Here is a 22,838-nt window from a genome sequence, read left to right on the forward strand (position 1 = left end):
GGAGTGGGTTACGATCCTCTGCTCTAGGGGATCTTCCCTACCCCGGGTCTTCTCCCTTGCAGGTGTATTCTTTACTCTCTGAGCCACCAGAGAAGCCCATAATGTATGTTACATGTATGTATAGATTACATAATATATTTTAGGTTATTAAGTGGGATTGTAGTCCCCTCAATTCATTTATTCTTGGGGTGAGGTGCAGCTAGATAGTGGAATGAGTAAGGGATAAGAAAATGTAAATTTCTATACCCAGATACTGTAAGGAGCTGAAAGCAACAGTAAGAACAGGCATGGAACTTACAGGTTGTTTCTGAAGTTTCAGCTGGTGGAAAAATGGAAGGAAAAAAAAGGAGAAATTAGTTTGTAGAACCAAGAGAACTCAGTTCTCACATATAGGCTTAAAAAGAGTAACTGCAGAGAGGATGCAGGGAGCTCTGAAACCTGCCTATTAGCTGAGGGTCTGGGCTTAAGCACCCACCCCTGTGCTTTGTATCCTCAGGTCTGTATCTCCTGCCTGAGGCAGAAAAGTGGCCATCCTTTCCATTCCTTTTGGGTCTTGTAAATAGAAGAAACACGTCCAGATGTGCATAAACTCTTAAACTTGTGCTTCTACACTTCTGTGTAGTTTTGCCATTCTTATTTTCACTAGTCTTTTCCCTTCCTGATGTTTTGATTGGTTTGAAAAGTTTTTTTCCAAATGCTTCTCTTTCCTAGTCCCACTTGAAGCACTTGCTTTTGTTAATTAAAAAACTAATCAATGTGTTTTGAGCATTCTCCAAATCATGTGTAGTCTAGGGGAAAGCTTAGGAAGGAATGAATGTAGCAATATAATTCATTTAAACATTGCTATATATTTAAAAGTGTTTACACATTAGGAGAGGGAATTAAGCAGGGAGCAAAAGAAGGGAAAGGGAATTGATGTACCTATATAGATTCTCTGGCACACATGACCATTAGGGGACTTGGACCAATGAAGCCCTTCCTTTAGCCACAGTGGGATCCTCTGTGATGAACTGATTTATGATTTTTTTCCCCTTATAAGAACTATGAGAACTTTCAAGATTGTAAGTCTCGGTCATAAAAAAAAGTACTGAGAAAGGCAGCCTTGATTTAGGGGAGCAGTCAGTAAATGATGGCTGGTATTCATCCACAACAAGAAGCATTCAGGGCAAGTAACATCCATTTCAGCAGTCATAGTATGATTGTGTGGGAGACTGCCTGTAGTCACCACATTTTGAGTTCCTTTTTCCAAGACATCCTGGAGGACTGTAAACTCCACAGCACCAGGGGTCAACCACATCTTTCTCTCTCTTATTCATGACTTTATCCCCGGGGCTCATCAGTTTCTGATACATGGTGGAAGCTCAGCTAGTTGAAGTAATGTCTGAGTACACCCGACTTGCTTTCTGGTAATTTTTTCCTATTTGGCTTAAACTTTGGGATGCTATTACTTAATTTCCATACTAAAAATTTTCTATCACATGGGGTTGGTTTTGGCACTCCAGATTTTGACACCAGCTTTGCTCTTTCTAGTTGCAGTACAAACTTAACCTTCTACTTTCTTCTACTTGTGGTTTGTAGGTACCTGATGAATCTGTCAGTTCCTGTAATTGCAGCCCAACTACTGTCATATCCTGTTCCCTGAGCTCATATGTGTGTGTGTGTGTGTGTGTGTGTGTGTGTGTTGAGGGTTGTTTGGGGTGAGTCTTGGGGGAAAAGATGAGGGATCCTAGGGTAGACTAGATTCTGAGCAATATTCCTAGAAACTAGAAGGAACCTGGTAAGACCTCTATCTGTTTACATTTGATTGTGTTTCCCCTCTTTTACGTTTATTTTCACATATTGCCTGCCTTTTCTCATTGTCTATACATTGTCTCCATTATCTTTGAGTAGGCCCTTAATAAACTACAAAGCACTTCAGAACTGGAAAGTCATCCTTATTATTCTTCCTCTGTCACACTAGAAAATTTTATATTGTTTTAGAAGACATTACTGATCATTATTGAGGGAATTTTTTTATTCTTTTTCTATAAAAAATAGCCCTGGAAAGTTCTAGGCAGGTAGAAACTGGAAAGCATGAAAACATGTCTAAAACCACCACCCTTCTGGCAATAGATACATTTAAGACAGGAAACAGGCCCTTTAGACACTGTAGAACACCAGAGGAAAGAAATAGGTAAGGGACTTACCACTGGGTCCAGTATATTGTACTAAAAACAGAAATAAACATAAATTATTGTACTTGTTAAACATGAAAAATGCATGTGTACCATTGATATTTTTCAAAGGAGAGCAATGAAAATGGTTTCCCTGAAATAACTAAATTCCAGTTTTCAAGATTAAATATTTTTTACTGCACTGCTGCTGGACTATAGCCTTTCCATAAGAATTGAATCTTCCCCTAGGAGATTTGTAACCCTGTTTTAGTTGGCAAGATAACCATTTCATCATTGCCTTTCCAAGAGTTTATGGTAAAATCTTAATTATATTCTTTTCTCTCCATTTGCCTCATATTTTTTCTTCACATCATTTTTTATCCCTCTCTGAGCCATCTTTCTATTGTCTTCTTCGTCATTTCTTACATCATCCTTATTAATGTACATATGTATCATATATATATATATATATATATATATACACACACACATACATATGGGCAACTTACCAATAGGTCCTGGAGTTTGCACTAAAAAGAAATTCAAATTGACAAATGAATATGGATGTTCAGATGAAGAACACATCTTTTAATGAATTTTATTTAGGGATGAGATTTGGAGAGGTAGAGTATGGGAGAGGAAGTTGTATCAGTAATGAGAACATCAGGGAGCTTGGTTAACTATAGAACAAAAGGGATATTCAAATATACTGCAATATTTCAGCCTGAGGTAAGGGTTTCCTAAGATCCTTGTCAAGCAAGGAGACAGTAAAGAAATGCGAAACTTTATACTTTTCTTTCCTATCAGTAACAGAAGATACTGCCTTTTCAAGGGACCACCCTGTACACTAAAGTATTTCTGACCAGCTAATATGTTCTAGGAGTAGGTATTAGGGTAGGAAGATAAGGGTCCTGTCTTCTCACAGCTTCAGAGGCTGATAAAGGGTCAAAGACTGCCTTGATTAGTTTTAGTGTCTGTGGATAAAGGGTCAACAAAGTCTTCAGTTTTTAATGAGAATTTAGCCTTCAGTTGATTTTCTAGCTCTGATCCTTTGGTGACCTGATAAAGATTGTAAGTCTGCCATGTACTTGGCAGCATTGGTTTTACACAAGGATGATCTTTGAACAGTGAACTGCATCTGAACTGGGAGAAGTATAAATACCTATTAGAAAGCCATGGCTTTGGGCTTCCTTGAGTGTAGTGCCCATGTGTTTAGGCATTTTCTTATGGGATCTCTTTAAACATCTGCACGGACCATTGTCAAGATTACCCTAGCAGAAGAGGAATGGGTATAATATCTGCTTTACCCACCACCACTGAATCCAACAACATAATGCATTTGAGATTTAGAAACATCATAAAGCATTATAAGAATCATTCAAAGAATGTGACTAGATACAAATACAAGACTCATGTTCATTTTGTCAAATGAGCATGGAGGAACCTAAAATCATATTTCTTTAGTTTTATAATTTAAAAATATTTTCAGTTTTTGCTAGGAATACTATAATCCAGTGTGTGAAGCTATGACTGTTTGCTCTTGATTATAAGCATATATATATATAGATAATTGTATCTTGAAGCCTAACCATTATTTATAATGTTTCTATGGAAAAATGCAACAGGGCAAGTTGCTAAAAGTTGGTGAAATAGGACCTACCTATCCTGGAGAGAACTTTTCAGAGTAGTTAGAAATAAAAAGAATCTTAAAATTTCTTTTCTTTTTTTTAACAAAATGAAGATTAGATAATGTACTCTGAAAGTACATGAAAGATTACATGCACAGAAAGCTAGAATTTTAGAAGCTATGTTCTAAATTTTTATTACATATTGGCTTTAAAGAGCTAGATTGTGTACTAAAGTGGGAACAGCTCACAGAAGACCATCCTCAGGGGGCTTTTTTTTAAAAAAAAAACTTTGTTTTTCAGCTTTGTAGTTAATATCTTTTATTGCAGAATCTGGGTGAGTCCAACCTTTAGGAATTCTGGGTGGGATAATGAGGCAGTGGAAACACTTGGTCCTGGAGTCTGTGGGCATGAATCATTGAAATAAAAATAGACTGATGTTTTAAGCATTATAAAGGATTAAAAGGTGTTAAAATTTGAGACTTAGGTGACTTACCGATGGTCTTTTGAGAGAGCTCTATAAAAGAATAAAAAAGAAGAAAAGAAGTGAAAAGAACTGAGGAGGTGCTTTCAGGTTCTGGTTTGTGTTCCATAGTAAGACTCTTTACCACCAAACTTGGGGAAAGCGGCAGTTGGGTAGTGGGGCTGTTGCCTTTCTTGCTGGAATGGTAAGAAAATCTATTACATATAAGAGTTCCTCATCTAATGGATCCACTGAGAGGGTAAGTAGTAAAGAGAGATTACTCTGGTGGTCCGTTAAAATCTCTGTAGAGGACTGGAACAATTCTCCATTTAAACTTGGTTATCTTCCTTTCTCCCTTGTTTCATTTCACTTTATCTCATTCTGGTTTTAAAAGTCCTTTGTATGATGTTGACAAGTCTTTGGAAACCTTCTACAAGTGTTTGTCTTTTACTTTATAGCTTGTATTTAGCAGTGGAATGTACATTCACAGAATCATTAATGACTTGCAGAAATGCTTGGTAGAAGAAAATTGAAAGGTCAAGAAAATGGGGACCCCCAAACCCCTGAAGTCCTAACGTGGAATCCAAGGTAGGATCCTTAATATACCAAAGGCTTTTAAAATGCTCTACAGTGAAGAATTAGACAGAAAACTTACTGATAGGTCCCGTAGCTCCAGCTGAGAAACAGAGAGAGAGAGAGAGATGAGTATGTTGCACAACTGTGAAACTCATTCTCCAACACTTACTCTAGAGGGAGTGTCATAATGAAAACCCCAGGGAGATCAAAGGTTGCGTGTATGGCAGTCCTTGGATAGGCTTCCTGTTGCACAACCTAGGAGACCTACAGGAATGGAGGCCTTCCCTTTTCAGTGTTGATCGAAACTCTTTAGAGGATTTGGAAAGACTCATTCCCGCTTATTTGTAATGCCTCTTTTTTTCCTTAGAATTTTTTCTTTTTTTCCTCATTCCTTTAGGGACTTACTGTTATTTGAAAAGTGAACCTTCCCTTGCTGACAGCATTAGGACTGCTTCTAAGAGGGTCCTTTTCTTTCCTACTTTCTTACATTAGCCCATAGAAGCTCTACTTCATTCAGAGCTTTTTTGGAAACTGTGATAGGAATACTAGGGGAGTCAAGAAGCATGATATCAAGAAAAAGAGCAGACCAGTTCTAAAGACCTGTAGGTCAGATATAAAAGGAACCAGACTAGATAAACAAGTTCAGTACTTACGAATAGGTGCTGTGAATTGCACTGAAATGCAAAGAGGAAGGAAATTGGTGTGGTTTGATGTTAACTGAATTCTTATGCCACTAATATTATTTTTAAGAACCCAGGAAGACCCATAATCCACCCACTGGATCAAATCGTTCAGCATTCATCTTAAGTGATAAATCTGTGGCAGAGAAGAATGTATAGAACCTAGTCTGAAGGTAGTTATCTCTTCTCCCTCACCCTCATCCCTCTCCCTCTTCTGTTTTCCTCTTTTCTCTGCCTTTCAGCTGTCTCAAAGGACTCTAACTATTTAGGAATTGGTAGATGTCAGTTCCTTTATCTTTTTTTCATCACCATCTCTTCCTTTGTCTTCACCATGCTTATTCTTTTGCCTTCTCCTAGAACTACGTGTTTTTCTTGTAGTTCTTCCCTCAATTTAGGAAAAGCCCATAAATAACAGTTTTGATTATTTTGACCATAACTCAGAGAATTTTTTCCTGGTCATTATTTTAAATATAAATTATTTGGCTTTCCTTTGTCTTAAACTCAGTTATGATTCAAGGTATCTATTTCTGATAGCTTAGGCATCAGGAGATTCAAATTCAATCAAGTAGCATGACTGGGAAAGCCTAGAGATGTAGAAATGGAAACAGGGTGAAGAGAGGGTCCCCTATCCCATAGAAGAGTGTCAGAATTAGGAAACAGAAAAGGAACTCACTTATTGGGCCAATAGTTCCAGCTAAAATATGAGAAAAACAAGACAGAACTAATTAGAATGGTGTTTTGGCATAGGAAAATGCAATTTTCATTGAAATTATTTCCGGGAAAACATCAGAAGTATAGACACCAGGACTAAAATTTCCACTTCACTGGAAAAGTAAATGAGGTTTATTCTTCATTCTCCATCTTGGAGGATCCCAAGACCACTGGCTCTGGCAGCTGGAGCTGCAGGGGTGCAGTGGTCAGTGTTCCTTCCCCAGTGGGTGCCCTATTTGTAGCTCTGTAGATTACAGGCCATTGTTCTTCCTCCAGCTGGGCTAATTTGAACTTGTTTAGCTAGAAACCATAGCCTCATCTTCTGAAGGAGGAAGTGGACATTTCTGTCTCTTTTAAGTAACCTTGGTTCCCTTATTCAACAGATTAACTTAGTCTTCAATATCTAGTGTCTAAGAAGGAATAGAAACTTCTAGATAGACTCAAGACATTCATAGATATAATTAGGGGCTAAAGAGATTGAGGCATGAGATACCCATGCTTAGCAATAACAGCCTTCTCTTTCTTTACACACATACACACGTACCCCTCTATACCTCCTAGGTGCACTTTTGTGGCACCTGTCCAGTATTTATGCTTGAAGATTGCATTTTGATTATCTTAATCATGTTTTGTGTGCATAAACGCTCCAGGAGGAGTAGACACAGGATGTGATTTGCCATGAGCCCTAACTCCTCAAATTGTTCTTCTTCCTCCTGCCTTCAGGGTTGGCACTGCCCAAGTGCTCAAGTTCTGAACATCTTCAGGAGTGATGGATAGAGATGTGTTAGGAAATTAATCAAACCTCTTTGAGTTTCATCTTTCTTATTATTGGCTTTAAGGCTATTCTTGTGTGGAGAATCTTTAGAGATAGAGGAACTAGTTAAACTTAGGTCAAGTACACTCAACTCTTTCTTTCCTTTCCAAATGCAAAAGGATTGAAACTCTGTAAAGCAATAGTTCTGAACTTTACTGTGCATACAAATCACTTGGGGATCTTGTTAAAAAGCAGATTCTGATTTAATAGTCCTGAGAATGGGTGTTAGGCTGAGATTCCACATTTCCCATAAACTCCAAGGTGATGCCAACACAGGTCCTTGGACTCACTTTATACAGCAAGGTTGTAAAGGACTGGTAAAGTTTCAGAGCATTTGTACATTGCTCTCTCCTTTTACCTCGCCTCCCCCCCTTTTTTTTTCATTTCTACATCAACTGCCTCTCTCTTATCTCTCAGTCTTTATTCTCCCCCAGTGCTTCTACCAGAAATGTTTGGTTATATCATTTAAAATGCTATCTGGACACTTCTTCTGGATTTACTCTGATAATAGCTGCTGCTGCTGCTGCTAAGTGGCTTCAGTCGTGTCTGACTCTATGTGACTCCATAGACGGCAGCTAAGTTCCACACAACTGTCAACAATATCCTGGGTATCCTAGGTCAGCCAATTGGAACTCACTATCCTTATCCTCTGAGTATCACTGGGATTTTTAGAAAGGAAACTTCCTACTTTTCTAATAATTCCCTCTGCCACCGAATCTCAAAATTTTTATATAATTAAAACTGACAGTACTTCCTCACAGAGGAACCTAGCTTGTTAAGATAATATTAGAGAATAAAGAGAAAAGAATTAACAAATTGTGCAGGAGGGGTTAAAAACATCCAGGGATAGGAGTGTCTTACATATTCTAACAGTATAGTGATGCAAAACACAGGAGGATTAAAATACAGAAAAAGAACTTACTTATGGGTCCTACAGTGCCAGCTAAAATGTAAACATAAAAAAGTTTGACTGAAGAATGTACATTTCATGGAGTTTCAGAATAAGCATTTACTACATATCAGATTTATATGGAGGGCAGTAAGAAGGTGAATCTGTATCTCCCTCGACCCTTTTCCTTAGGAATCCAATAAGATCATATTCTCCTCAATTATTTTTTGTATTCTCAATTTTTACAGTCATCTTGCTGTCAGATCCTTCTAAAGGTTTGTTTTTGCTAAATGACCCCATGGAACTGGGGATTTTGTTTTACGTTTTGGTTAATTACTTTATTTTCATTAGTGGAATTTCCACTTTGCAAAATAAGAAAATCATTAGTTACTTAGGGGGATCCTGAAATCAACATCAAGTTCCTCACACCAGAAAGGAGAGCAATAAAATAATGAGTAATTGTTCTCTTTCTTCCATTTTTATGTGCCTCCTCAACTCCCTCCCCCGCAGTCCCCTAGTAGTAGGCACTCCCCCCGCCCTCCCCAGTCCCACAGAGGTAGGCACTTTGTAAAAGATGGAAACAACTGTTGAGGGGAAACTTACATAAAAGTTCTGGAGTTGCTTTTAAGTCATTTGTATCACCTATGATGAAAATTGACAAGAACTTTGAGAAATAAATGTTTGCTGTTTAACCAAAAGAGAAAGGAAATTGACAAATATAATCCCACTTAGATTTAGACTTTCAGAGGGCATAAGGTACAAATACCCTTGAGGTTAAAGATCCATTATTAGAGAGTCCTAGCTTTGCTACTTTCTAGCTCTTTGACTGGGTAAGTCACTAAACCTTTGAAGCATTAATTTTCTAATCTTTAAAATGGAAATCATATCTCCTGTCTTACGTACATTGCAATGTTGCAGTGAAAAAGCAAGCATAATAATTGATAGGAAAGCTGAAAAGTTCTAATAGAAATGTTATGGAAAGAAATATTCAGTGACTATAAGGAATGAAATTCTGCAAAATAGTAAGTTTTCACTGCATTTAAGGTATTCTGCTTTATTTTACTTTTCTTCTACTTTCTTCTCTCTTTTATTTCTTACTGTCATTTAGAAAGTTCCGAATGTTGGTGACAGGACATAATTATGAGCATTTCAGTATGTTTTTCTGATTTATTAATCTGTGTGATTTTACTCTTAAAGAAACTATCCTTTTGTTTTCCTTAGTTACCTTGCAGTCTCTTAACTGTTGTTTTTGGCTTGAAAAACCCATCTTATTTTCAGCTGCCAAAAGTCTCTTTACTGAACCAAAATATTTTAATGAAATGAGTTAATTTTCTTATGGAATTCCCAAGGTTTTGCATATATATAAAATTATGACTTGGACTTAGAACCTACTTTGGTCTTTAACTTTCCTGTTTTAGAGATTTTCAGTGATATTCTTGCTCCCTATTACTTTCCTCACCTTGTCCTTTTTTTTTTTTTTTAACCTATTCAGCTCTTTGTTGTTTATGTATTTTTATTTCTCTTTGTTTATCACTGTTTGAGTGCTGAAGTCTTGTTTAAACAATTATATTTACTAGGAAATATTGTGAGTTGCAAAGTTTACAATTTCTTTTTCTTTTTTTTATTGAAGTATAAAGTGAAGTTGCTCAGTCATGTATGACTTTTTGCTATCCCATTGACTGTATCATGCCAGGCTCCTCCATCCATGGAATTTTCCAGGCAAGAGTACTAGAGTGGATTGCCATTTCCTTCTCCGGGGGATCTTCCTGACCCAGAGATCGAACCTAGGTCTCTCACATTGCAGGCAGATGCTTTACCGTCTGAGCCACCAAGGAAACCCAACTATACTTATTGAAGATAGTTGATTTAAAATACATTAGTTTCAGGTATATGGCATAGTAACTCAGTATTTTACATATTATGCTCCATTAAAAATTATTACAAGATAATGGCTATAATCCTCAGTGCTGTATAGTAAATCTTTGTTTTCATTTGCATATTTATGACTCTGTTTTTATTTATTTTTTATGTTAGGTGGGAAATAATAGCTTTTTCCATAAACGATGAGATCTACTTCAGCATTTGGGAAGGGATGTCAGTTTTTCTAAATGGTATAAATTAAAGTAACATGTCATGCCCACTACCAAATAAAGGTAGTTTAAAAATACATATATTATTAAGAATATGAGTTGTATGCTTATTTTAAGTAGCAACTCCCTGGAGATTAGGAGAATTTTAGGTTGCATGTGGGCTGAGCAGGAATGAGCAGGAAAGAGAACTATGATCCATTATTGAAGTCTGCCACCAGCAAAAGTGTGAACAGAGGTGGCATGCATATTATATATTTTCTATTCCTGACCTAAAGTACTATAGAATAATGAGGACAGGAAAATTTTAAGCTGAGAGTTTTGTGGCCTTGTCTAGGTGAAGACAATAAGTAGGATAGTGAAAGATAACCACTTACTGACTTTTGGAGTGGAGAAGTAGCTAAAAAATGATGACATGAGTATCTTGCCCAAGTACTGCTATGTGCTTTTTTTTTTCTTTAAATTAAGAATGTGGTTTGAGAATAGTTACTCTTCTTAATGAAAATGTCAGGATTAGTTCTCTTAGAAAGTGCTAAATTTTCCATATTGGACAGAAATCCAATACTGGTTATTTTTGTGGGTATCACAAACTTAGTTGCTGTTAGGAGCCAGAAGTTCTCATGAATTATGAATGTTAGTTATGGGGCTAGTGAGGATGTTGGCCACTTGAAAAATGCACACCCTATTTAAAAACACAAAATACAAAACTTAAAATAATGCTATGCTGTTCAAACAAAATACATCTACAGGTGGCATTTTATATGACATAGATAAGATAATCAAACAGAAGGTGGAGAATTGTGAGCCTCAAGCCTGGTCACTCTAAAGCAGGGAACAGATAAGACAGGGAGATTACCTCTGCCTAGTATAGGAGCCCTACAAACCGTATTAAAAATTTTTTTTTTCTTTTTACTGTGCTGCATGGCATGTAAGATCTTAATTCTCTGACCAGGGATCGAACCTGTGTCCCCTGAAGTGAAAGTGCAGAGTCTTAACCACTGGACCACCAGGGCAGTCCCCAGAACAACATTTTAATATCACAGGTTCACTAAATTTTTTAGGCTGCAATTCAGTTCACATGATTTTATCTCCTCTCATTTTATATAGAGCTCTTACAAACCAGATTTTGAAACAAAAAGAAAACTTACTCACAGATTCTTGCGGTAAAACTAAAGAACAATAGAAAATATTCAAATCAGTCTAGAATTAATTATTTAAATAATCCACCTATTTGCCAAGTCTTTCCAGAAACTGTACATTAGACCCTCCATTCTCCAGTAGGTACAAGTTACCACACCTCTTGAATCTTTAAGTCTCGAATCTTCTTTCCTCTTGGACACTATCCAGGAGTGGAAATTTTTTGGAGAGAATTCAAACTTACTATATTCCCAATATAATAATTCTATTCAGCATCTTTTATTTCCCCTATTTTCCATTCCTTACACTTTTCTCTTTTCAGTTTGGAAAGTATCCTCTCCAAAATGTGATAGCTTCAAGAACCAAAGAAAGGCCATGTTTCATTTATAAAAAAGAAAACCAAGACCAAGAGAGGCAAAGGTCTGTGCCTGAATATCCAAAAAATTATAGGCAGTTTTAGCCTCCAGGGTCTCTGACTCTAAGTTAGTGCACTTTCCTCTGTACCCCACTCAATTTTCTCCTCTTTCTATTCTTCCTGGAATATTCTTTTAAAAAGTAATTTCTTTCCTACTTGTAAACTCATTTTTTTTTTCCTATTCTTTTCCATTGATCTTTGGAGTGTTCTTATAATATAAGTTATAGAGAAAGTTTGTGATAATTATTAATGATAATAATTATGACAGTAATAGTAACATACAAACTTTGGTAGAATGAATCCTCACTAAATTCATTGCAGAAAAGATAAGCATTTGTCTTGCTCGCTTTGTTAAATTTTAAATTGCTATATGAAATTTGATAATTTTCATTATCTTTGGGACCTTATTTAATGAATCTCTAAAATAATAGGGTTTAACAACACTTTTTGGCTCAGCTTTTAATGATTTACTTAGTCTGAATTCACAGACTGAAGTCCTATATTCCTGGGCCTTTCATCATTAACTGATAAAATCTATGATAATGGAGAAGCAAAAGGGCTGACATTCTTCATGGTGGAGAAACAACTGGGAACATGCTTAATCCCTGAGCTCCGTTAAATGGACACACAGATAAATCCTTGAGGTCAGCTGCTTGAAAACGTTAGAGTTAATTCCTTTTTGAAGAGAAGCATGAGAAAAAGACTCTCACTCTTCCCTCCTGAGGGAGCACCCAATTCTCTGTTCCACCTGTGGTGAGATTTGGTCACAGATTTTTAAAGATCCTGTGCTTTGGTGCTGTGACTGAAGCCCAGAAAAATGTTTAGGACAAGTGATGAGCATGGAGGCCATTTACTCTTTCTTTTCAGTCTTTGTAAAGGTTGAAACTCTTCAGGGAGCTTGGAAGACCTTAGTCTTAGCTAAACTTTCTTTAATTGCCCTATGTTCACCTTTGTTTTTACTCAGTTGCTCTCATTTCTCTTTCCTGAATTGAGAAATAGAAAGAAGACTTAAATAAGATTCTTGGAATAGACACTGAGGAATAATAAAAACCTGGAAAAGTCTGAATTAATAGATTAAAAAAGCACATAATTCTCATGAAACTCTTTAAAATGGGACCCTAATTAGTTCTGTTTAGGTACTGTGGGGGATTAGGTGCTAAAATGCTTGAATTTACGTCCTCATTCTTTTACTTGCTAACTGTGTGACCCTGCACAAACTGCTCAACTCCTTTTTTGCACCTAAGTTTGTTCACTTAAAATAGATCATTTGTGATGATGTCTACTTCATAGGGTTATTAAGAAGATGTAAATAAAGTACCTGGTAAATGTAAATGGTAGATGTAAAGAAGATGTAAACTGCTTATTTAACTTATATGCAGAGTACATCATGTGAAATGCTGGGCTGATGAAGCACAAGCTGGAATCAAGATTGCCGGGAGAAATATCAATAACCTCAGATATGCAGATGACACCACCCTTATGGCAGAAAGTGAAGAAGGACTGAAGAACCTCTTGATGAACGTGAAAGAGGAAAGTGAAAAAGTTGGCTTAAAATTCAACATTCAGAAAACTAAGATCCTGGCATCCAGTCCCATCACTTCATGGCAAATAGATGGGGAAACAGTGGAAACAGAGACAGACTTTATTTTTTGGGGGGCTCCAAAATCACTGCAGTTTGTGACTGCAGCCATGAAATTAAAAGGCGTTTGCTCCTTGGAAGAAAAGCTATGACCAACCTAGACAACATATTAAAAAGCAGAGACATTACTTGCTGACAAATGTCCATCTAGTCAAAGCTCTGGTTTTTCCAGTAGTCATGTATGGATGTGAGAGTTGGACTATAAAGAAAGTTGAGCACTGAAGAATTGATGCTTTTGAACTGTGATGTTGGAGAAGACTATTGAGAGTCCCTTGGACTGCAAGAAGATCCAATCAGTCAATCCTAAAGGAAATCAGTCCTGAATATTCATTAGAAGGGCTGACGCTGTAGGTGAAACTCCAATACTTTGGCCACCTGATGTGAAGAACTGACTCATTGGAAAAGACCCCGATGCTGGGAAAGATTTAAGACAGAAGGAAAAGGGGACAACAGAGGATAAGATGGTTGGATGGCATCATTGACTCAATGGACATGAGTTTGAGTAAGCTCCAGGATTTGGTGATGGACAGGGAAGCCTGGCATGCTGCAATCCATGGGGTCACAAAGAGTCGGACATGACTGAGCGACTAAACTGAAAGGAACTTACCAATATTGGATTGAGACTGTGCTAAAAGAAAACAGAAAAAGATCAGTGTGTCTCAGGGAGAACTTAGATTCTATAGCTACTATGTTAGGAAGAGATTATGGAAACAGGTCGCATTCCTTTTTTTATTATCAGTTGCAGTGCCATCTGGTGGGAAGATAGATATCCATCTATGGATTGCTCTTTGGGTATGAACTTCAGATTTTATTTATTCTATCAGTAATAGTCTTAAGATAGGACAGGATTGCAAGATCTATGCAATCCATCATTTAATTTCTTTTGTTAAAAGAATAACACGGTTTTGGGGATTAATAGTTTCTCAGACCGTGGAAACTTTCCTGCCTCCATATCTTCTTTCATTTCTGATCCAGCTGCTTTTGTCCTTTCCCCTGTTCCTTCTTGTCTCTCCTCTTCTTCCTTTTCCCTCTCCTTAATTTTCTTTGTCTTATTTTCTCCTTTGAAAGATCCTTTGTTGCACAAAATCATTACTATATAACTGCTTCAACAAAGGGTTTCCATTTCAAAATCATTTGTGTCCTATGGGAATGCTGAATAACAAGAAAAGACAGGATGTACCTGAACGTTAGAAGATAAAATGTCAAGGCTCACTGTCAAGATGGATATTTCACCTGCTTCTCTAATCACTTGGAAAAGTTGGGCACAATATTTCTTAAAAATTTAAAATGTAGAGCTGAGTTTGAAAACTAGGAAAAAAGTCTCCTAGAATAATATATCAAGAGGTAGTCCATATTTTGGATAGTTAATTGGAAGTTTCATCACTCATGTATCTTAACAAGAAGCTGGGATATCAACAGCCGATCAGAAACAAAAATGAAGGCCATGTGTCTTATGCATTTTAAGAGCCTGGGACTAGTCTTCTTGTATATCTAAGTCTCACAAAAGCTCAGTCTGTGAAAAGGGCACCATTAATTCTCACCTCTTGGTTAGGTGGTATATGCCAGGAAATGACCTGTTTGCACCAGGCCATGGTTGGAAATGGAGTCATCAGCAATGGTAGAACTTCAGTGTAAGCTGAGTTCAGGTATAGAGCCCACATTTGAATCCATCATGTAGGGAAGAAACTATGCATGTATAAACTTATAAAAACTGGCCTATAAAGTCTGTGCGGTAATAGGATTATTATACAACAAAGATTTATGAGAAACTCGAACAGATGATAACCAGTGAGCTCACAGACAGAAGTCAGAATATATTGTTGTGATAGACAGTAGCCACAACAAATGGGACAACACATGAAGGAAGAGCAATTCAAAAGAGATTTTCAAATAGTGAAGTGAAGTGTAAGTCGCTTAGTCATGTACAGCTCTTTGTGACCCCATGGACTGTGTCCATGGAATTCTCCAGGCCAGAATATTGGATTGGGTAGCCTTTCCCTTCTCCACGGGATCTTCCCAACCCAGGGATTTAACCTAGGTTTCCCACATTGCAGCTGGATTCTTTACCAGCTAAGCCACAAGGGAAGTTAATAAAGGATAGAATCCATAAAGCAGAATAACATTAATTCAGAAGAAGCTATATTTGATAGAGAATAAAATGGAATGAACAAATGTAGAAAATGTAGTCATTAAATTATAAAAATCATTAGGTGGGTAAACAAAGAGAAGAGACTCAGAGAAAGAATTGGGCTTCCCAATCTTGAGAAAGAAGAATGGAACTGGAGGAATCAACCAGACAGTATGGTACTGGCACAAAGACAGAAAAATAGATCAATGGAGCAAAATAGAAAGTCCAGAGATAAATCTATGCACCTGTGGACACCTTATCTTTGACAAAGGAGGCAAGAATATACAATGGAGAAAAGACAATCTCTTTAACAAGTGGTGCTGGGAAAACTGGTCAACCACTTGAAAAAGAATGAAACTAGAACACTTTCTAACACCATACACAAAAATAAACTCAAAATGGATTAAAGATCTAAATGTAAGACCTGAAACCATAAAACTCCTAGAGGAAAACATAGGCAAAATACTCTCTGACATAAATTGCAGCAGGATCCTCTATGACCCACCTCCCAGAGTAATGGAAATAAAAGCAAAAATAAACAAATGGGACTTAATTAAAATTAAAAGCTTTTGCACAACAAAGAAAACTATAAGCAAGGTGAAAAGACAGCCTTCAGAATGGGAGAAAATAATAGCAAATGAAGCAACTGACAAAGAATTAATCTCAAAAATACACAAGCAACTCCTGCAGCTCAATTCCAGAAAAATAAGTGACACAATCAAAAAATGGGCCAAAGAACGAAACAGACATTTCTCCAAAGAAGGCATACAAATGGCTAACAAATACATGAAAAGATGCTCAACATCACTCATTATCAGAGAAATGTAAGTCAAAACCACAATGAGGTACCATCTCACGCCAGTCAGAATGGCTGCTATCCAAAAGTCTACGAACAATAAATGCTAGAGAGGGTGTGGAGGAAAAGGAACCCTCTTACACTATTGGTGGGAATGCAAACTAGTACAGCCATTATGGAGAACAGTGTGGAGATTCCTTAAAAACCTGAGAATAGAACTGCCATATGACCCAGCAGTCCCACTGCTGGGCATACACACCGAGGAAACCAGAGTTGAAAGAGACACGTGTACCCCAATGTTCATTGCAGCACTGTTTATAATAGCCAGGACATGGAAGCAATCTAGATGTCCATCAGCAGATGAATGGATAAGAAAGCCATGGTAGATATACACAATGGAATATTACTTGGCTATTAAAAAGAATTCCTTTAAATCCGTTCTAATGAGGTGGATGAAACTGGAGCCTATTATACAGAGTGAAGTAAGTCAGAAAGAAAAACACCAATACAGTATATTAACGCATATATATGGAATTTAAAAAGAAGGTAACAATGACCGTATATGCGAGACAGCGAAAGAGACACAGATGTAAAGAACAGACTGTTGGACTCTGTGGGAGAAGGCAAGGGTGGGATGATTTGAGAGAATAGCATTGAAACATGTATATAACATATGTGAAATAGATCGCCAGTCCAGGTTTGATGCATGAGGCAGGGTGCTCAGGGCTGGTGCACTGGGATGACCCTGAGAGATGGGCTGGGGAGGGAGGTGGGAGGGAGGGTCAGGATGGGGAACACATGTACACCCATGGCCAATTCATGTGAATGTATGGCAAAACCAGCACAATATTGTAAAGTAATTAGCCTCCAATTAAAAAAAAAAGAAAAGACTTGGGCTTCCTCAGTGGCTCAGTGGTAAAGAATCCACCTGCAATGCAGAAGGTGTAGGTTCAATCCATGGGTCAGGAGGATCCCTGGAGAAGGAAATGGCAACCCACTTCAATATTCTTGTCTGGGAAATCTACATGAATAGAGGAGCCTGGTGGCTACACTCCATGGGTAGTAAAAGGGTCGGACACAACTTGGTGACTAAACAACAACACAGAGAAAGAATTAGTGAATGATATAATCTGAGGAAAACATCCAAGGTCAAGCATTGAGAAATAAGGGAATGATATAGAACCCCTTCACTCCCCTCTCCTGCATGGTCACATCCTAATCCCCAGAATCTGTGAATATGTTACATTACATGGAATCAGGGTTGCAAATGGAGTTAATGTTGCTAATCAGTTAATCTTAAAAAAAGAAAGATTATTCTGTATGATCTGTGTAGGCCCAGTGTAATATTCAGTTCAGTTCAGTTCAGTAGCTCAGTCATGTTCAACTCTCTGTGACCCCATGAATTGCAGCACGCCAGGCCCCCCTGTCCATCACCATCTCCCGGAGTTCACTCAGACTCACGTCCATCCAGTCAGTGATGCCATTCAGCCATCTCATCCTCTGTTGTCCCCTTCTCCTCCTGCCCCCAATCCCTCCCAGCATCAGAGTCTTTTCCAATGAGTCAACTCTTCGCATGAGGTGGCCAAAGTACTGGAGCTTCAGCATTAGCATCATTCCTTCCAAAGAAATCCCAGGGCTGATCTCCTTCAGAATGGACTGGTTGGATCTCCTTGCAGTCCAAGGGACTCTCAAGAGTCTTCTCCAACACCACAGTTCAAAAGCATCAATTCTTCGGCACTCAGCCTTCTTCACAAGAAGTGTTAAAAGCAGAAGCAGGAAGTTGAAGGGAGTCAAAGAGAGAGATGTAATAATGAACAAAGTTCAGAGTGATATGATGTGAAAGTTTAGCTTATTTTAACTAGCTTTGAAGGTGGAGGAAGGGGACCATAAGCCAAGGACCATAAAGAATGTGGGCAGCCTCTAGAGGCTGAAAAAACAAGGAAACAGATTGACTTCTAGAATTTCCAGAAAGAATACAGCCTTGCTAACACCTTGATTTTTAGTCAAGTAAGACATGTCAGATTTCTAATCTATAGAACTATAAAATAATAAATTTGTGTTGTTTGAAGCCATTAAATTTGTGGCATTTTGTTATAATAGCAATAGAAAATTAATACAGCATGGTTAGACTATTGCCCCCAGATTCCCTTGCCATTAGGTTTAGACATATGATTGAATTCTAGCCAATTATTTGGAAGTGATGTGTGACAACATCCAGGCTTATCCATAAAAGTCTCCCACTCATGATCTAAAAGCTTTTCTCCTCTGCTCACTTAAGGTAGGCAAGATGAACTTAGAAGCCATAAGGTAAAGATGGTAGAGATATAGGATGAACTTGAATGCTTAAGTCATTGCTGACAGAAGAGCTAATTATGAACCAGGCATATTTGATATTACAGAATAATGGGGTTTTATGATTAGAATCACTGAAATTCTAAGATTTACCTATTATAGGAGCTGGAGTTAACTAATGCAAATGAGGAATATGAAAGAGACGTTACCAGACCTGAAGCTGTGAGGAGAGTCTTTACACATATTTGACAGTTATTTTAGAAGAAGAGACTATAGTTTGTTAGATAGATGCAGCTCCTACACTGCAGGTGAATGCTTTGCTGCTGAGCCACTGGGGAAGCCAGTGGCTTATATATATATATTTAATTAATATATGTATAAATTAAAATGCAGACTGTAAGGATAAAATCTGAAAACCATATTTACTTAGGTACAGTCATCAAAATAGTAGCATATTCTTATCAGCAATAGTAAATGCCAGAAGACAATGGAATAAATCTTCAAAGTGTGAGAAAAAATAATTGTTAATTATTTACTCAGCTTAACTCTTGTTTAAAGCTGAGGGTGAAGAAAAACTATTTTCAGTCATACAAAGGCTTAGAAAAATTTTTACACACACATGGGGCTTAAAGAACCACTAAAGGATTGTCTTTGGGCCAAAGTAAAAGAAGAAAGGCACAGGATGAAGCCAGCAATGCTAAACCTGAAAGATGCCCAAACATTTATATACATCTATGACCGTAAAAAAGTAATTTAACTTATCAAAGTGGCAGTAGTGTAAAAGTATGACCAAATCTATGTTTGAACTGATGCAGGGAAATGGGAAACTTTTATACATTTTGCTATGCTTCACACATAGCACATTTTGCTATGTGTAACTACCATGGAACTCACACAATAGTAAACTTAAAATATCCCTAACTTACTTGAATGTTCATACATAGTGTGATTCATTCATCTCACTTCAGGGTAGGTACCTTGAATAAACTATTTCTCCCTTACAGAAGGACATTTTATAGTATTATTTGTGACAGAAGAAATTGGAAACGTTAAGAATGTATCAGTAGGGGAAAAAATAAAAATAATGTATATTTGTAAGTTAGAATATCATTCAGTGATTAAAATGCATAATTTGGATTTCTATATATCTCAATATTACCATGTTTGTTGGGGAAAAAGCAGATTGTAATGATGGTTTTAGAATGATGCCATTTTAGTAAAATTTTTAAAAATGTATGCAAAACAATACTATGTGTTAAGTGTTACAGAGAGATTATATAAATATGTGAAAATAAATAAAAGATTTATAATACACTTATAACTCTTTGGGAAGAGGAGCGAGTAGAATAGATCTATAAATGGAGACATAAGATTTCTACCTGCCAGTTAAGAATTAAGACAAAAATAATACCAGTTATCAAATTTAGGGTGTGGGTTTACAAGTGTTAATTATTTGTATCCTTTATTTTTAAAACTTCTTTAAGAGAAAAAATCAAATACAGGAACTTCAGGACTTGCAAACCAGATGACAGTAGAATTGAAAGAAAGTCACAAAGAACTTACCGAGGGAGCTGGTTGATGGCACTAAAACACACACAACACAGGGACACAGGAGGCAAATCATCAGAATTTGGATCCCTAACCTTTGCCTATTAGCTTCAGTCATTGCAGCTCTGCAGGAGATGAAGCCCTGGCTGAGGGAGATCTACTGACTTGGTGGTGGGCATTGGAAGTCATGTCCAGCAGATCTCTCATCCCTTCAATCTCTGTAAAGGGTTTCGTGTTTTAGTAGATGGATGCTATTCCTATGAAACTTGTGGCTTGCATTTTCTTCTGTTCTCCTTTCTGTCTCTTTTTCTCTTCTCTCTGTTTATCACTTCCTTTTTCTCACATTCAACACTTTCTCTAATTTTTTTTTTTTCCTTTCCTTTCAGTCAGTTTGGAAACGTGTTACTGACAGATCATTCTAAACCAGCACTGGGTGATCTTGTCTAATGTTTAATAGTCATATAAACTGATAGGATTTCTCTTTCCCCAAACCTTTAACAACCTAGGGAATGTTACTTAATGGGAAACACCCTTTTGTTGAGAAATAAGAGGATACTCACTGTAATTTCTGTTGTATCCCTCTAAAAACACAAAACAAAGAAAAGTCATTTTGAATTTTCTGTTTCTATAGTTTTGATATCATTATGGAGGATTACTCAGTCAACACCCTCAGTAACCAAGTAAGCAAGAAACTAAGGCAAAATCTCTTCATGCCTTAGTGTATGAGCCAAATAACAAGCCCAAAGGGGGAAAAGAGAAGGGCAGCAAAGGTTAATTAAAGTAAATAAGTGTAGTGAGAAGAAATAATGAAAACATGGAAACACTAAAACAGTACATATTAGCTATAAAATGAGGCTAAATAAGAGAAAAAAGGAAAAAGATTTACTCAGCTGATTGAAAATTCAAGTTCAGTGATGATAATGCAAATTATAATGAATCCATATGCATATGCTTATTGTGATTGAATGTATATCCTTTCATCTAAAACTTGTTTCTTAGTGATTTTATAGAAATAGATTTTCTACAAAAGCTCCAGAGACATACAAAGCTTGACGTGTTATCACTATTACACAAAAACTTGTCATATTATCACTGTTATTTTCATGAAAATGGAAAAATAAATAATACTGGCACTCTGGAAGTGACTTAAATTATGTTGCTTAATGGTATCGTTTGTTATTTTACTGAAGTAGTTAAAGATCCACCCAGAACTGTGAAGGCAACATGTATTTTTTTTCCCAGCTCTTTTTCTGAAAATGAGTGCTTTGCTCATTTATATGAGCATTTATATGAGCTCATATGTTGGAGGAGATACTTGATTGTCTTTGTAATGTGAATTAAGACTAAAACACACAAAATCCCTGCTTTCCATTAATGCTACTTGTTTCTTATAATTCTATGGATATTTTAAAGATAGAAAATGCTACATTTGCTTTAGAAGTTAATAACATTAAAAATAAATTCAGTGCATTCCATGCACAGATCATACCCTAATGTGCTGAATTTTCAGGGGTTTATTCTTTTGTTTCTTAGCATTTATATTAAGAAAGACTCACTGAATATTTAGCATTTCTGAGCTCTAAAATACTGAATTTCTCCTGAGTTACTCAGATTACTTTTCTTAAACCAGTTAGGAAGTAAATAGGCGAGGAATTGAATAGCACTTGGGAAAAAGTGTCTCACAGTGTGAAGGTGAACATTTCTGAATGTCACAATCTTCTATATGTTAATTTGGTTTCTTATCTTTTACCTGGGTAGGTTTTATAGCCCTTCATGTATAACAGGAAAAATATAGATTTTCCTTTAATTTTACCATAATCTCTAAATAGACTTACCTCGATCATCATATGAAATGTCTAGAGGATTGAAGGAAAAAAAATAAAGATTCTTAATTTCTCATAAGCAATTTATGTATTAATTCCTTAGCAAGCTAGGATCTAATTTATTTACCACTTTCTGTTGAGTATAAATTCCGGAATCCTAAAAAAGAAGAGGAAAATATAATGAGATTCTACCTTGACAACTATGTCTACATTGTTTTCTTATTAGGTGAAAATCTATTTACCTCTTCCTCTTTTAGCTCTTGGAGAAGAAAAATCTTTTGGGGGAAAAAACAGATTAAGTTAACTAACAGCCCATCAAGAAATGTTTCATCATTAGTTTTAATCTAGCTTCTAAGAGACTTTTCTAGTTTCCCAGATATTCTCATTTTCTTTGGATTCTGTTTCAGAAAAGAAAGAGGAAATTATCAGGGCCCTTTGCTCCTCAATCTTGCTGGTCAAGACAGATGAATCATAGAGATAAGAAGAGGGGAAATGGGCCAAGAGTCCAAATGTGGGACAAGCAAAGTGACCAAGTTACCCACTCTTTTCTTTCCTCTTGGGGATATGAATCTATGTGCTTGTAGTGTGTGCGTGTTGTGTGTCCTTACAAAGAAGTAGAGTGTGTCTTGGAATCTCAGAATCATTGGATTTTTGAATGTTTTATTTCAAATAAGCTTTATCATTTCATTTTATCACTCATGTCAGACCACACGTTCTGATTTGAGGGACAGAGTGTAACTCTCTTTATAATAATAAATAGTATAAAATAAGCCTTTTTTTTGTCTTAAATCATTTTTGGATAGTAAGATGTAAGAGTGTGAATATTGAGTTCAGGGCCACAAATTGGCTTCACTATTCAACTCCTTCCTTTGCTAGGTGAATTTGGATAAGTATCTTAAACCTTTGTGTATCAATTTTTATCTTATAATATGAAGATAAAAAATATAAGTTGTGCTCACCTATTATACTTTATACCTTATAAAGTATCGTCATGTATGCTGCTTCATGACAGCTCATGAATTGTGTATTTTATTCTCATTTTACACATCCAGGTAATTGTTT

General features: G+C 36.7%; 1 protein-coding gene across 1 annotated transcript in view; it reads right to left on the bottom strand.

Moving 5' to 3' along the window:
• The window catches only part of TSBP1 (testis expressed basic protein 1), a 62,469-nt gene that overhangs the window by 36,150 nt on the left and 3,481 nt on the right, over window positions 1–22,838 (bottom strand). The window contains exons 5-19 of the mRNA XM_052648197.1: window positions 22,019–22,051; window positions 21,904–21,933; window positions 21,789–21,809; window positions 20,514–20,534; window positions 19,969–19,989; window positions 11,147–11,167; window positions 8,515–8,553; window positions 7,945–7,965; window positions 6,171–6,191; window positions 5,471–5,491; window positions 4,897–4,917; window positions 4,275–4,295; window positions 2,663–2,683; window positions 2,187–2,207; window positions 299–319 (exon numbers count right to left, since the gene is read on the bottom strand). Coding sequence (XP_052504157.1) covers window positions 299–319; window positions 2,187–2,207; window positions 2,663–2,683; window positions 4,275–4,295; window positions 4,897–4,917; window positions 5,471–5,491; window positions 6,171–6,191; window positions 7,945–7,965; window positions 8,515–8,553; window positions 11,147–11,167; window positions 19,969–19,989; window positions 20,514–20,534; window positions 21,789–21,809; window positions 21,904–21,933; window positions 22,019–22,051 — 354 coding nt within the window. The remainder of the gene's footprint in view (window positions 1–298; window positions 320–2,186; window positions 2,208–2,662; window positions 2,684–4,274; window positions 4,296–4,896; window positions 4,918–5,470; window positions 5,492–6,170; window positions 6,192–7,944; window positions 7,966–8,514; window positions 8,554–11,146; window positions 11,168–19,968; window positions 19,990–20,513; window positions 20,535–21,788; window positions 21,810–21,903; window positions 21,934–22,018; window positions 22,052–22,838) is intronic.

Source organism: Budorcas taxicolor, chromosome 11, assembly GCF_023091745.1.
Source record: "Budorcas taxicolor isolate Tak-1 chromosome 11, Takin1.1, whole genome shotgun sequence".
Classification (NCBI taxonomy): domain Eukaryota; kingdom Metazoa; phylum Chordata; class Mammalia; order Artiodactyla; family Bovidae; genus Budorcas; species Budorcas taxicolor.